General features: G+C 31.4%; 1 protein-coding gene across 1 annotated transcript; it reads right to left on the bottom strand.

The window, feature by feature from the left end:
- Positions 1-179: 179 nt before the first annotated feature.
- LOC130903684 (odorant receptor 13a-like) lies at positions 180-14,495 on the bottom strand. Its single transcript, XM_057815913.1, has 8 exons — positions 14,409-14,495; positions 11,339-11,568; positions 8,145-8,345; positions 7,176-7,406; positions 5,958-6,057; positions 5,789-5,893; positions 2,265-2,420; positions 180-353 (listed from the first exon to the last, which is right to left on the bottom strand). The coding sequence occupies exons 1-8, from the start codon at positions 14,478-14,480 to the stop codon at positions 294-296; spliced, it is 1,155 nt and encodes a 384-aa protein (XP_057671896.1). The 5' UTR covers positions 14,481-14,495; the 3' UTR covers positions 180-293.
- Between the last annotated feature and the right edge of the window lie 1,786 nt (positions 14,496-16,281).

Below are 16,281 nucleotides of genomic sequence, written 5' to 3'. Positions count from 1 at the left end.
ACTCAGTTTTAGCTTTATTAGTTTCTGAAACAGATCTAAAATGTACCTTAACACCATAAACAACGAAACATTCTCAAAAAACTCTCACTACTTGAAAATCTAGATTGCGTAATATCCAATTGACAAGAATAAGGATTGTCATTATTCCATAGATTATGTGATAGTTTTAAATAAAATTATTTTGCTTCTCAGTGTTTATTATTGAAACCTACATTTTCTAATATATTATTCATATTATGATGATTCCATGTTTTTCATAAAGGTGAATAATAGTGATCCTTGAAAAGTATTGTTCAATCTTCTCCCTTGAAACTATTCAAAACTGTATAATAAGAAAACGATGATTTCAGAATCTGAAAAAAAAAGTTTCCAAAATCTTTATTAGTATCGTCACAGACTGTGAAAATTTATCCAGTATATCGGGATATCAAAACTTTTTTATTGATAATATTATATACAAGGTGTCCTACGAGAACTATTCGAACCACGATAATGAGATTTCGCAGTTCGAAACACCAATTTATTATGGCCAGACTGTTTGGCTGAACTAAAAAAAGTTAAACGTAAGCCCATATTATTTTTTAACGCGGAATCGAGAATTGTGCATTCAAATTTTAATTTTGACATTCAGTGTGGTCAATAAGACACTTATTTTCAATTGAAACTCTATTATTTGAAGTCCACACCCTATTTTGAGTCACTTTTTTTTGATAGGAGAAACCTTATAAAAGGTTTATCGGGTTTTTCAGCATACCAAAATTCCTTTTCCTTTGGAATATTCTCGAGTCCAAAATCGGGATTGCATTTTTCATTATCTTCGAAACTTTATTCTGAAAAATTTAAAACGTTGCATTTTTTGTTCATATTGATATTAAAGCTGTCCCGATGAGTTTTATTTCTTCATTCATTCAATAATTTTGGTTTCTTGAGATAATTATTGTACTTTTTTTTTAAAGAACATTTTCTATGAACGTTCGCCAATAAAAAAAGATTACGATTAACAGTGATAACAGAAACTAAGAACAGCTCAACCAAAAATATGAAGAAATTGGAAATTTCTGATATGGGTCCTATGTCCACCAAATTCAGAAGTTCGCATCTTTGTGCTTTGTGATCCATAAATTTATTGTATCAAAGGTTATTTATTCCTTGGATTATAGATTTTCATACCATCTTGACATCAATTTCAAATATTCTCCCAATTGTTTATGTTAATTTTATCACATATCAAAATTTTCCGTTCCTTAAATTGCTTGGGATTTCCATCTTATTAGAAGATGAATAATTCTCCGTAACTTTTACAGAGACAACCTATAAAATCTAAAGTTAGCAATCAATTTTTCAACAAAAATATACTCGATAAAATTGATTCTGAGGAAAATTATCATAAATTGTGATTATTGCAATTACTTACAGGAGGCATTAGAACATTCTATTAATAATTGTGAGATCAGGATCAACTGCATCTAATGCATTTTTCTCTAAAGCTGGTTTTTATAAAACATATTGGAAATTAGTTTAATAAATTTACGTAGACAAACCTGTTGCCCGTAAGCTGGGATCAACCTTAACCTTAACAAAGTTCTACAGTCGGTTATAATTTTGCCTGGAAAGCGTTCAGTATAGAACCTTCTGACTTCTGACGAGTTACCAGGAACAAATCATACATCAAATGCAGGCTTATTCAATGAAGGTAAATTTTACCATACTGAAACTTTAAATACGATGTGATTGATGTAGGAACGTAAAAATATTGACAGTAAATTGACATTAACAAATCAAGTCTCTTGCAATTTCTAATTGAATACCACGTAGAAAAATAATTAATATCTTACAAGTTTTTCCTTATGGCAATTGGATCTTGTAGTACAAATTTTTATTTATTTATTCATTAATTCTTCAAGAAATGTTTGATTGTGTTTTATTAATTTTCAATAAATAATTACAATTTAAGATAATTTTCTTCAGAATGTTTCTTTATGGCAAATGATCCTTGGCATCGAGTCAAACAAAGAGTACCTACACTACATGGAAATACATAACCATCTATTAAAAAGTCATAACGTATAATTTAGAGAATTTGATCAAATATAAGTTCTGATTTCGAAGCTTCAAAGGCTTGTAACTCAGAAACGAGGGGTCGTATTAGAAAATTTTTTAACGTCATCTACTCACTCCCAAATTTTTTCCCGGGACACTCTGTATATTTAAATGTAGTAATTTTATGTGATAAAAAAAGAAATTAGAATATTTTGTTGACTTACTTTTACATAAGTATCCACTGATAAAGTGAACATATTCATTACTCTGAGTATTATGAATTCCTGGGTTGTAGACAAAAAGAAACAAACATCTTTCTTCAGATGATTTGGAGCGTCTTGCCAGGGTAGCGAGTACACGCAGAATGGTATTTTCTGGCTCTGGAAGATTTTCAAGACTAACTTTATTTGAGATAAAACTTTTTTGACTTTAAATTTATCAATATTTTCAATTTAAAAGTAATGAAGACTAATGTGTAGATCTACTTTCAATTTAATGAGCAGTAAATTTTTCAGTTTCAACACAAGAAGTGTAAAATTCAAAATGTTTCAATGCAGTCAGCATCAAACTGCTAACAAGTTCATACTCAAACATTGACATGAGTGAAGCTTTTTCTTCCATAATAATTTGAAATTAGACAACATTGCACGAAAGTAACACAAACAGAGATACAACCTCTTGTTTTCTATTAACGTATCATCTGGAATTACTTAAATTTTGTCTTTTGTCAATGTGATTCTAAAGAATCATGAATTCACTTATCTTCAGTTTATTATTGTATTCGTTAAGATTTATTGTAAATTGACAGTTCCTAATGGGAACCAACGACATACTTAAGCGATTCCAAGTGTCCCTTATTCCACCCTCCATCAAAGTATAGTCTGTAATTACTTAAATTTTGTCTTCCATTAATGTGACTCTCTAGAACCATAAATTTACTTATCTCCAGTTTATTCTTGTATTCGTTAAGATTAATTGTCAATTGACCGCTCCTAATGGGAAACAACGTCATAGTTAAGCGATTCCAAGTGTCCCTTACTCCACCCTCCATCAAAGTATAGTCTGGAATTACTCGAATTTTGTTTTCCATTAATGTGACTCTGAAGAATCATAAATTTATTTATCTTTAGTTTATTACTGTATTCGTTAAGATTAATTGTCAATTGAACGCTCCTAATGGGAAACAACGTCATAGTTAACCGATTCCAAGTGACAATTAGACACTTGAAGTTCCACTAACGTATCAAATTACTCACTTTTTTTATATATTGATGTGATTCTAGCCACCTTAAATATAATTATTTATAGGTTTTGTGTACCATAGGGTTTTGGTATTTAAAGCGGTTTGTAAATAGATACGAGGTTCTTAATAGTTCGGCATCCACTCCAACCAGTAAATCGTCTAACGAGATTTCTTGTAATGATGAGAATGTAGCTGCTGTTCTTCAAGTATTTCCCAAGTACTTAAAGAAGACGTGTTTGTTTTTCTTGCGATTTTCCTCGTGGTAATTGCTGAATCTGGATGAACTGAATTTAAAATGATATTGTCTCTATTGATGGCCCTTTTTTAGGTCTCACATTCCCAGTATTTAGACAAAGACGTTCAATGTCTTCAAATATTTTTTGTCCCTAATTTAAAACATTTCGGTTTATTCAATATAAGAGTACACTTTGATTAACAATATCTAAGTTTACAAATAACAAGTTATCAGAGATGTAATCTAACTATCAATAAGTGTAAACTCAAATTAAGATAAATCGATTAATTGATTTTTGCGCTACAATACAAGAACGGAAACACCTCAAGATTATCTTTTAAATGTTAAATAATTGATTAATTTTGATTAAAGGAACTAACCAGTTCAATACTACTTAGTACGAACTATGTAACTAGTGCTATCTATGAAATTCAGAAATAAAAACAAATTTAGGGGATGTATGAGTTTCCAAAACATATTCATATTCAACAAAATTTTATCAAAATGGTACTGTTTAAGCTTTGAAATATGGCAACACTGATGTGAATATGTAAAATCTGACTCAGAACGTGTTATTAATCTTTATTTTATTTCAAATTAGGAATGCCATTACAATTGAACATGTTTGTCATGTATTCTACGGTGTATTTAGAAAGTTATAACAAATTTACAATCAAAGTCATGAAAAATCAATGCCCTTTACTATGTAAAAGCAATAGGGTGGTCTGTAATGGTCGGCAATTGGGTATTTAACAGATTTAAAACATGTTTCAATTAGTTACCGCGGTTGTGACGAAGAAGATAAGTAAATACTGAAACGTGGTCACCGCGTGTCGCCTGTGAAACGCCATTTTGTAATTGAGAACGGAGGTAATTGCTTGTTTATGACGGTTCGTGTTTTTGTTAGGGTTTCAAAGACTATTCTGATTGAAATGATGACCGAAATAGGATTTATCGAAGCAAGACATTTTATCTAAGGTTGTTACATTCATGGTCGCTACGTTATTTGCTGATAATAAATTATTTATTTTGGCTAAAATACGTAGAGTAAAACAAGATACGTGAGTGAATAACTTTTACAAACCATTTTGGTAGATGTTTGTGTGGTTTCACCATAATTGCCTTATCACTTGTAATCTCTGAAGATAGATGAAGATTGAGAGACTTCTAAAATATTTGTTGGGCAATCATTTTTTGCAACTTTTGTAATGTTGATACCCATTGATGTTTCTACATCTTTTTAACAACCTGCTGAAGATGAGGCACTAAGAAGTTCTTCGATAATGTCGGTTTTTTTGTCGTTTTAATGCCAATAGAAAACGAAATGCCCTTTTTCGATCTTTCTAGCAATCAAATTTGGTTGAAACAGCAATTTTTTTTAGAACTGTTTCAAGCAAGAGTAAAAAATAACAATAAGTTAACATTTTTCAAATACACACTGAGTTGCCAGGTTTGAAGCTGGCAAGAATTTTTTTGACAGAATCCCAACGACTCTGTTTAAACTGTATTTACTTCTAACCACACTTAAATTTGTTTACTCACTTTCTTCGTCACATTTAGATATTTAAATTTATTTATTTCTTTTATGAACTATTATACCGTTTAAAAAAATTAAAACGATATACTACAGAGTTGAGGTATAAAAAAAAGTATGTAAGGCCAAAGCATTCGAATAGTAGTAGGAAATTCTAGAAATTCATATATTTCGTTAATGATTCATTTGATAAAGATTTGATCCAAATACTCTATATAATATTTTATTCTCCCGTTGTTTAATGAATCACGAAATGTATCGAAATGTTCTACCAACATACTTGTTTTTGGATCTCAAGGTTTTTCTATATCTCAAATTATTAGTTCGTGAGATTTTGGTGATTCCCAAGAAGCAGCTATCAACTTCCTGAAATTCTGAAACCGGTTTGGACCTAAGGAATTCAACTATAGGGATGTGCCAGCGAAAGCAACACTCAGAGATTCAAAAATAAAATGCTAAGGAGCATCGTGGTACTTTAGAAATAGTGATCTTCATCAGGACTTGAAGCTATCTTCAGATACAGTAAAGCAGGTTTCTAAATTCGCAAAGAGTTAGGTCTTGAAACATGTGAACATCGAAACAATCCAGCTCCTCGACGACCACGAACCTAGAGAGATTGAAAAAGACGAAGCCTTTTTAGTTGGTTATCTAAGTGCTTAGTGTCAAAGCAAAGGAGAAAAGTGCCGAATTTTACATATTGGTGTTAAATATAGACAATAATATAAATATATCTCACTTTAGATTCCATTTGAGTTGAAAACCAGCAAGGTAAAAGAAGCTGTAGAGTTATACCAAAATTGAACATCGTGAAGAAAAAAAATTCGAACGAATGTTTGTCTACCTAAAAAATATCATTTCTCTGAATTCTGTGACTAGTTATTATACTCAAGCAAAAAAAGTCATACCACTGATAAAAGGAACAAAGTCATACAGACTGAAATGGTAGTGGCACCGAATTGAAAGAGGTACATCTCTGTAACAACGTCCTCGGCTCGTTTTGCGAAACTGAAAATAATTCATTCATAATATATATAAAAATTTGCACTAAAAAATAAGAATACAGCGAGGGGTATGCGGTCCTTAAGAAAGCCTCACAGGGTGTTAACTCACATGACCGTGCAAGTCACTCAACGAATCCCCCTCTGTCTACACATTCTCCAAAAACTTCGACTATTTCCAAATAACTTTTGACCATCAAAACAACCACGAGATCCACCGCATGGATTCCTGTCCATATACACTCCAGAAAGGTTTAAGTGCGTTGAAGAGACTCGGACGGTAAACTCGATAATGCATAAATTTCAGCATTCCTCGTAAATAACGATTTGATGTTTTTTCGCACTGCAGATTGGTTCAGGAGGTCAACTAACGCCAGCAACACTGTTTCCAAATTTTTGTTTGTTTTTACAGATACCAGTCGTGCAGAACCCAGCGTGTCGACAACAGAGCCCGTTTTTAAGATTTTCCGGTACGGTTTAAAACTTAGATAGTATTGTGGTAAAAGAAACGTATATACGAGGGCTGCTACTTAAATTTGAAAATATTGCAATACAGATATGAATACGTCAAATGCATGTGATAATCCTAAGGATATATTTGGGGATTCTCATATATTCAAATATTCATTTTTCATAATTTTTAATCAAGTAATATGAAAGTTTAATGGTATAAGCCATAGGAAATTATTTAAAATTTAGAATTTGAAGAAAAGAATTCAGAATTCAAAAAATGATTTTGTCAAATGAAATTATTTATTAAATGTTGTGATTTATTATTTGTTTAATGATATTTCATTTTTGTTAATATGTCATTTTTTCAAGACTATTTTTATTAGGGCATTAGGAAGATGAAGCTCTGAACACTTTTTGTCAAATCTGACATTGCCATTATAAATTTTGATATTTTTAATAAACATATTGTTTGCTGAATGTCAATAGAGTATGTCACCCAATGATTTTTTTTTATTTTTGTAGACCGAAAATCATCTGCTGCATTGCATAATCAATAAATGAAGCTGTCACTACAAAATGAGTGAATTACAATATATGAATATGGTCTAAATTTATTATCAGAGCAATGCAAATTCGATACACATTGATTGGGTTATGTCAGATATTACATACTCGACGATACTTTGATGATGGAAAATAAATCTTTTCAACATTTTGAGATCTGTAGCTGTTTCCATATTGTGGCAAATAAGGTCGCATTGAGCTCCAACAAACGTTGTAAAAGCGGCTACTATTATTTCCAAAAATATATTATTCAGAGTAGAGTAGACTACCAATGAAGCATGGTGTATATAAACCAATTCATATGTTGGAGAAGCTGCGAAATCCAATTTGAATGGATACCTAAAAATAAAAGGAAATCAATAGTTAGTATTAGAACAAAAAATTTAACTAGAAGAGACAAATATTGTTAATGTTGACGAAGTTTTCACTTAAACCAAAAGAAAATAGTGATATATGATAGTATTGTTCAACATAATATATACGAAGTGTATAAGAAAAATAAACTCTAGAAGTATGTAGGAAATTTCTGGAAATCTGAATCGGTGATTGGAAATGCGCAAGACTTTGAAGAAGTTTAGAAGTGAAACCCCTGATGTAACATGCCAAATCCAACCCATGGACCAGGGGGTGATTGAGTGCCTGAAAAGCCGATATTGTCGAAAATACATCAATTTTAGAGAGGAGAGAAGAAGACAGAAGCTTGTTTCAAGCGATTAAATCAATAAATATAAAAGATCTCATCAATACAACTGGAAGAAATACCGATTAGAACGCTTGAAAAATCTTGGCGCAACTGTGACTAAAAACGAATGAAAATAAAGATGGAACATTGAAAGAAATAAGTGAAGAGAATGAAGATGAACACTCAAACATTGTTGAGGGATCTGCAAACTTCACAACCGGATGTTGAGCCCAGTGACGTAAGTGAGTGGATCAGTACAGCTGACGTTGACTGCATAACGGAAAAAGAATTAGCTGACAGCCAAATATTGACTCTCATAAATATTAGATTTAAAATCAAAAACTACAACGTTTAATTGATGTTAGTGCATCTCATGTAAAATGAAAATTACCCACCACAATCTTAATGGAAATCTCGATTCTATATCTTCGCTTTTGTGTAGCATTGGTGTTAATACCGAAGCTGACACGGCTGTTGTACACATCATTACCAATCCAGTTTTTGCAATTTTATATGATTTAAATGATCTTTTAACAACTTCAATCGATTCTTCATCAGTAGGTTGGAAAATTTCGTTATTAACATCTTCGAATAATCTAAAAAATACAATTGAAAATTGAAGATGATTGTATCGGGGTTATCCCTAATATAAAATAGTACTTGATTAGATCTGTTACGAAATTGTTTGTCGATATATACTACGAAACCGGTCCTGTTCTTATATATGGTATATAGATGGCGGATACACCGGGTATTTTCTTTGTTTTTTGTGACACAATTTATAGGAACAATTTCTAAGAACGTCGATTTTTTGTCTACGACATTCTAGAGATCTCAAGAATCCAAAGGTTCTAGAAAGTGATTTTGCATTCACTCGGCTACGCTGCGCTCCGCCTCGCAACTGCAAATATTGTTCGTAAAAAAATATGCACTTTCAATCCTCATAATATAATATACTATTTTAGACGACGCAATCTGAAAGTTGTTCCGTCTCTATTCATTTACATACCGAAAGTTGCGTTTTGAGTGTTCCATGTAGTGAAAGTGACACTGCAAAACATTTTCGGGACGCCCTGGAGTAGACAATTTTAACTTCCTTAAATTTAACTCTAGCCACTTCAATGTTGACAGTTGACAGTTACACTTCGATGGTTTTACATATCTTAAATTTTTAATTTTCAAAATTCATTTGTTTTATCCGAAGTTTTGTCTAAATTAATGGATAACAATGAATGACGCCATCTGAAAGTTGTTCGTTCTGTATTCATTTACATACCGAAAGCCACGTTTTGAGTGTTTCTATAGTGAAAGTGAAGTGATAGTTCAAAAACACTTTCGCGACGCTCTGGAGTAAACAAATTTAACTTCCTTAAATGTGACTCTAGCCACTTCAATTTTGACAGTTGACAGTTTCAGTTTGATGGTTTTACATAACCTTAAATTTTTAATTTTCTAAATTTATTTGTTTTATCCGAAGTATTGTCTTAATTAATGGATAACAAGGAATAATTATGAAAAAGAAAACCTCAGCGATGAAGATTAATTCGAATCCACGCCACCTGATCTCACCGAAAAAAGCAATGCGGCCGTTCTTAATTCGTTGCCGAATCTCGTGTAAGGTACGAAAAACAGTTCGAGCGCTTTATGAAGTGGTCACCAGAAAAAGAGGAAAAACCCAACGGAAAACATAGTGTTAGCTTATTTTTCAGAAAAATCTAAAATTTGGAAAAGTTCTACTTTATAGTCTACATTTTCGATGATGAAAATTACTCTGGCATTAATAAATTAATATTGACATTTCAAATATCATTAAGTACATTATATTGTTCAATAAATAACATGTTCATAATTCTCTATTATTTATTTTCTTTCCTCAGTGTAATTGAAAAGTTTTGGATCTAATGCGACGTATAAAAAATGTTGTGTAGGTCCTGGCTGCAATACTACTTTGTTGTAGTAGCACTTTCAGTCTTTGGCATACAAATAACTATTGTCATAATACTGTTTGCAAATAAGCAATGTGAAATCATTTTATATAGCGGATTCCAGCGCTCCTACAGTTTGAAAATGTGGGCCTGTGATTTGGACACCAAACCCATTGGGGTGGAAAGCCCTGACCCCTCATTATTTTATGGTTGGCTTTGCCATTGACCCGTCGCTGCCGACCTGTAAGGAGACTAGTTAAGCTTGACTTTTGAAGATATTACCTTTAGCTTCCTTTTGATTGTTTGGAAAACTGAGATATTAGCTTCAAGACTATTCAACTTCATCATTTTTCTACTGAGAAGATCCTTCTGGATTGTTAGTTTTATATTCGATTTTTCTGCATATGAATTGTGAAATTATTTACATCGTTTTTGAAACTGGAACCGAAATTTGCATTCGTTAGAATGACAGCGTGTTTTGGAAACTGATACATCCAATTAATTAGTTAATATGACTGACTCTTATAGATGGCGCTAGATACACGGCTCGTACCGAGTAGTATTGAAAATAACTGTTTTAATATTAGATATATCAAACAGTACTTCAAGTGAACTTATACATCATTTAATTTCACACCAAAAGATACTGTATACCGTTTTCGGAATATTTTATTTGAAAATTATGAAGTAATAACCGATGCTGGTATGAAATAATGATAAAGCTTCGTTTCTTGTAACATTTCACAAAAAATCAGTATAATAAGTATGAGATTTAGTTTTTCATAATTAAATAAGTATCGGCATTAAGATATTGGAGGTTAAAACGTCCAAAATCGGTTGTTGTGCCGGAAAACATCAATGGTGTGCGTAAATAGACATTGCAAGATCGTCACGTGACATGCCGTGAGATTAAAGCATACTTGGGCATTAGTTTCACTCGCTTTGATATTGTATAAACATTTGACTGTTAAAAAGATTTGTTCTTTTTGGTTAGTGCAAAGGAATGCTAAAGGGATTTGATGGCGGTTCTTCAAATGATATCTATGAGATCGCGACAAGCCACGAATCTATGCAAATGAACCCGATTACACTAAAGAACAATCGACTGTATGAAGTCACGTAGAATGGTTAATTCTGAATGGTATTAGTTAGATACACGACATTGCGAGCTCTCATACATCAGCTCAATCTTAAACGTTTTTGAACAGTCAAAACATCGAATTGATGGATCATCCGTCGTTTTGAAGGTACCTCAATCGGAATGGAACGAAAGCTTCGACAATTGATAAAAACGCTTGCAAGAGTCTATTGATTTTGATGGAGAATATTTTGAAAAACAATATCCAGTTATTGACACATTTTTTTATTTGTCTTTCTCAAAACATGAGTACCAGCCCCCTGAAAAACCCATTTTACTTGTTTTGCATCAACCTCATAAGTGGTGACTATCTTCACGCCCAATAAAAAACCAAAAACGACAATCATTCACAAAACTTTTTATTAAATTTCTGTTGAGAATAATTTTTTTTTATTTTTGAAATTGCTCCAGTTCTATAGTTCTTTGACCTAGATATTTTGATCATGGAAATCCCAATTGTCGAACCTCTTTTATAAAGTATGTAATTGAATTTTATAGATTCAGTAATTTGAAAACATCTACGTACCTTGCAAGTGATTTTCGATATTTGAAACAGTAATAAAACTTGAAAGTACACAACCAAATTATAGCTACAGTATAACCAGAAGTAACTATTGCAACTACGTCAAGTTTTGTTACAAAAAGTTGAACTGTGTTGGATATATTACCAAGAAATAACACCAAGAAGTTCACTATTATACAGTAAATGAATTGACTCATTATCAGTTTACCGTTTTCATCGATGCAATACAACCCCTGAAACAAAGTCGATGTTTAACATTCAATGAACAAAATGTATATAACACACGCTTATAACATATTCTTAAGCCGAATACACCAATTTTAGTGAACTTTGAGTTGAAGTGAGGTCTTTATAATCTGATCACTGCAGCTCAGCCCAATTGAACAAATCTGGGCTCAATTGAGAGATATTTTATAATTCATATTCTGTATTTTAGGAAATTTTAATTATATGTTTATATGTTCCTTCATTAAAGATACAAAAATTTTATTATCCATTGAATAAGTAATATCAGAGGTACTTTCTTAACACTATTACATAAAGAAATTATTGATTTTCGTTCAACTTCAATCCATATAGTTTACGATAAAGGCTGGACTAATATATCTCAACCTTTTTTTATAAATATATTTATCCATCTTGGACATGTATGTATGGATTTAGGAGATCCAAAGTATCTGGCTGCGATACTGAAGAATCCTGTGTTTACAGATGATCCAATTATAGAACTCCTCTTAAAAAGTCTAGAATGTGGGATAGATTCAATTGCCAGAGATCTTCGTCTTCTATTTCATACACATCCAGGTGTAGTGCTCTGGAGTTCCTTGGTGTTTGAGGCTTCGATAGAATATGGATGTGCAACAAAATCTACACGCTCCAGTATCTGCTAGGTCTAGCATCTTCAGGTATTTGTTGACGATAAAACTCCTGTTAGTATTCGTGGATTTTTCTTACTTAGATTGATATATTCAGCAGATCTACTCTGGTTATAAGTTCCCAGAGGAGTCTTTGCTTGTCTCAGTCGGAGTCAGAGGACGTGGAACGATCTAATGTTAGTACATTGAATAAAACATTCTAAATATTATGTGACATTATTATCTTCATTGTACGTAAAGTTTTGTGATAGACATCATCAAAATTTTACATATTAAAAATTGATTTTCTCAGTTATGATTACACCAAATTCAAAAGAACTTTATATTGCAAAACAGAAGATACATCCCTTTTCCCTTTTCAATAAATTACCACATTACACATTACAACAACACTTAAAACTAAATTTATTCAATATATTTGGACCGCATTGTACATTATCCAGATATAATTCCAAATATAATTCTTAACGTTTCCAAAGAATTGAATAGTTAACAAATTTCGAAGAAGACGTAGTTAAAAATTCTCTTTTTGAAATCCAATAAGTGGAAATGAGAATATAATTAGAATGTAACTGAAGTTTGTACCTCAATTATTTTTTAATTTTAGCAATCGGTTATTGAATGTTAATGAATAGATAGATATTCAATTAAACAACGAAATTATCGAATATGATGTAATAAAAATGGCAATTATCAATAATTATGTATCAATATTTGAAGAACTATATAACGTATTTTTAACTAGGAACAAAAAATGATGCTCAAACTCATTATCCTTTAGTCCTTTATCTTAAAAACGACGTATAAAAAAATTCTGAGACAAAAGTTGTGAGGGATTCAATTTTTTATAGCATTAGTAAACTTTAACTTTACCTTTTACCTTTACAAAACCTTTTTTACAATAATCGAGTACGCTATGTAGCTTTTGAAATAATTTTTAGAACTCCATCAATTTCCTAGAACATCTTATAAACTGAATCTCGTGGTATTATTCCAATATTAAAATAGTTATTTACGTTATGAGTCCGGGAACTGATTTAGTAGGATACGAGATAGATATTTACGGACGAGGCGACGAACGAGCCGATTCAAGAATATCTAATCGAATACTTCACGGCGAGCCGAGTCAAGAATATCTAATCGAATACTTCACAGACGTATATCGTTATATGTTTTTTTCATACTGTTTTCGGTTGTAAATAAAAAGCAAAATTATATTGAGATATGAAATGTAATATTTGTCAATTTTATTACTTATGCAACCAATTGAAGAGAAGCTTAAGCAAAACCTATAAGAATACGAATAGAGTTAACATATTTTTCAATAAGTTGCCTGAATAACTAAATAAAACGCTTTTTTTTACCAAAAATCATTTCAACGCTTCTCGATGTCGTGCTCATAGAAGGATTTGTCTTTTGCCTCAAAACAAGCTTAAGTTTCATCAAATACTTCTCAATTTAAGCTCTTATTTAATTTCTTACCGGTGATTATTTTTTTGAGATCAACGAATAGCCAGTAGTCACTGGGAGCCAGATTTGGATTATACTGTGGATTAGGAAGCAATTCGAAGTGTAATTCATTCAATCTAACCATCGACTTGTGAATCGGTGCATTGACTTGGTGAAATAGTGGTTTTTTCTTCGACATTTAAGGCAGTTTTTTCTTGAATAATATTTTCTCTTTTAGAGATAGTCGATGAACAATCTCAAAATTCTGATAATCCATTTAAACAGATTTCACTAACCGTCTAAGGCTCAAAAACAACGTTTATACAAAGTGATTGCAAAGAATCTTCAATAGAGTGACAATATTTTTGAGTAATACTAATGATGAAATATCAAATTTGGGAGAAGAGTGTTGAATATATGAATTAATAACCCTCAAGTTACTTATTATCATTTTTTTTCTGAATTTAGTTGAATATAGAAATACTATTCGAAATAATGTTTTATATATATAAAAAAAGAATTTTTTAATAATCATAAGTAACAAAAAAAATTAATATCCTGAATGACAATTTAATTGGTGTTGTTTATGGGGGTAATACCTCGAAGAGAATTGGAGAAATAATTTTTTATATCTCATATGACAAATAACCTATTGAATTTTGTGGCATTAAACTAAGAATATTGACTTTCAACAATTTATACAACCAGTTAATTTTGTAAAACAGAAACATAATAAAAATGATACGTACTGAAATCCTGAGTAACTTGATATCACTCAAATACCAATCGAGGAAATTAAATGTTAAAATTTTCTCTTCCATTTTCCAATGTGAATATACTCTGAATATTAGAATAGATTCGAATCTTTATATAGAATATTTTAATTGCTTCATACCAGGGATGTATTCTAAGGAGTTATATTAAAATTAAAAAAAAATTTGTAAGATAAAACTTCCAAGCGATCCAGGAAATTGGTCAGCATCAAAACATAAAAGAAAATGAAGAATCAGAGGATTGGAAAAATTATAATTGCGATAATCGTACTGAAGATGATAAGTTCTAAAATTCCTTCGTGTTAATTTCTTAATTTTTTCTCTACCAAGCTCATTGCCCACTTCAACATAATGAGAATGATCACAGTATATCAGATATCACAAAAGTTTAGTATAGAATGGTCTGGACTATATTGCTTTCGTTACTTTTGATATAATATTAATAAATAATCTTAAAACTACAGAAAAGAGCTGTTAGATATTTACTTGGACTGAACTGCGGGAACTTCTTTAAAAGGTTAAAAATTCTTCCCTATTTATCTTTGAATCTGTTCATCCAATTCGTAAGCAAGCTTCTTCAATTTCAGAAGGATCTATCTTAGGAACGCGAAGTACGACTTTCACCAACTCCACGTTCAGTATTAGTTAAGGGCTCAATATTTTACAATGCAAAAAAATGCACTATCATTTGTCAATTGAAATCAAATCGATATTATCTTGTCCCTCATTTCGCAATTTGAGTAAACGACTTCTATTCTAATAATAATATTATTCCGGGCATGCTGCGTACTGATTTGATTTTGCTATGGATTTATTATTACCTATAATTTTGTTATACATTGAGTAGTAAACCAGCGAAACACAAGATGATGCTTCATCATCAAAAGTCGAAGAATTTAATACACGTCAAAAATCATGGAAAATCATCGCATAAAAATGTTTAATTACATTCTTGGATCAATCTGTAATCTAAACAACGTCAAGCTTTATGATGGCAATTTCAGAAACCCACAACATCTCCATCCTTGGATTTATTGCAATATATAAATATATAATGTATTCAAAAATTTTCCAGGGGATGCCAAGCTTATCAATTAATTTTCGTTTATCACGAGTTTCAGCGTTAGGACACGAAAAAAATTTAAATCTTGAGATTCCATAGCTTTTCCAAATTCTTGCGGGGACATGCTTGATAAATTAGTTTGATTAGCGGTTTCAGCTCTACAATATTGGTCATAGGGCATGGCGATTATCACAATAACTGTCTCTAATTAAACTCTTTATAGGTATTTTCAACAATAACATCCAACATGTCATCAGGAAAGAAATATCTGCATATATAAATCAGATTTATTGCTCTATTGTAGCAGCTTTTCAGCCAGGCAAATATTATCTGATTGGACTCTAATATTTTGGAGTGGTACATGTTTTTCTTATCCAGTAATGTCTTTTTTTGAAAAATATCCAAATCTTCTCTGGTTTCATTATCATCTTCATTTTCTTCTGGCTCGTCGTTAGAAATAACAGGTTCATCGTTTTGATCAGAGTCTAAACACACTTTCATTAACCACAGAAAACTGAATATTTGAAAAATCATTTAGTATGCGGAAATTCCTGAAAAGCTTACTAAAGTGAGTAATCTTAAACAATAAGCCGAACTACAATAATCAGCATACAATACCGTACAATTTTTAAAATAATGAAAAAGTCAGACACAAAGTTTCTAATCGTCAATGGTAAGGGGCCAGAGTGTTAAAAAAGGTGTAGCAAGATCTGTAATCATACTGATCAAGGTCAAATCCTACGTAGAAATTTCATTTATCTGCATAAAACATAAGCAAACATTACC

Source organism: Diorhabda carinulata, chromosome 2 (assembly GCF_026250575.1).
Source record: "Diorhabda carinulata isolate Delta chromosome 2, icDioCari1.1, whole genome shotgun sequence".
Lineage (NCBI taxonomy): Eukaryota > Metazoa > Arthropoda > Insecta > Coleoptera > Chrysomelidae > Diorhabda > Diorhabda carinulata.
The sequence above is the reverse complement of the archived record's forward strand: the minus strand, read 5'-3'. Positions and strand labels throughout refer to the sequence as shown.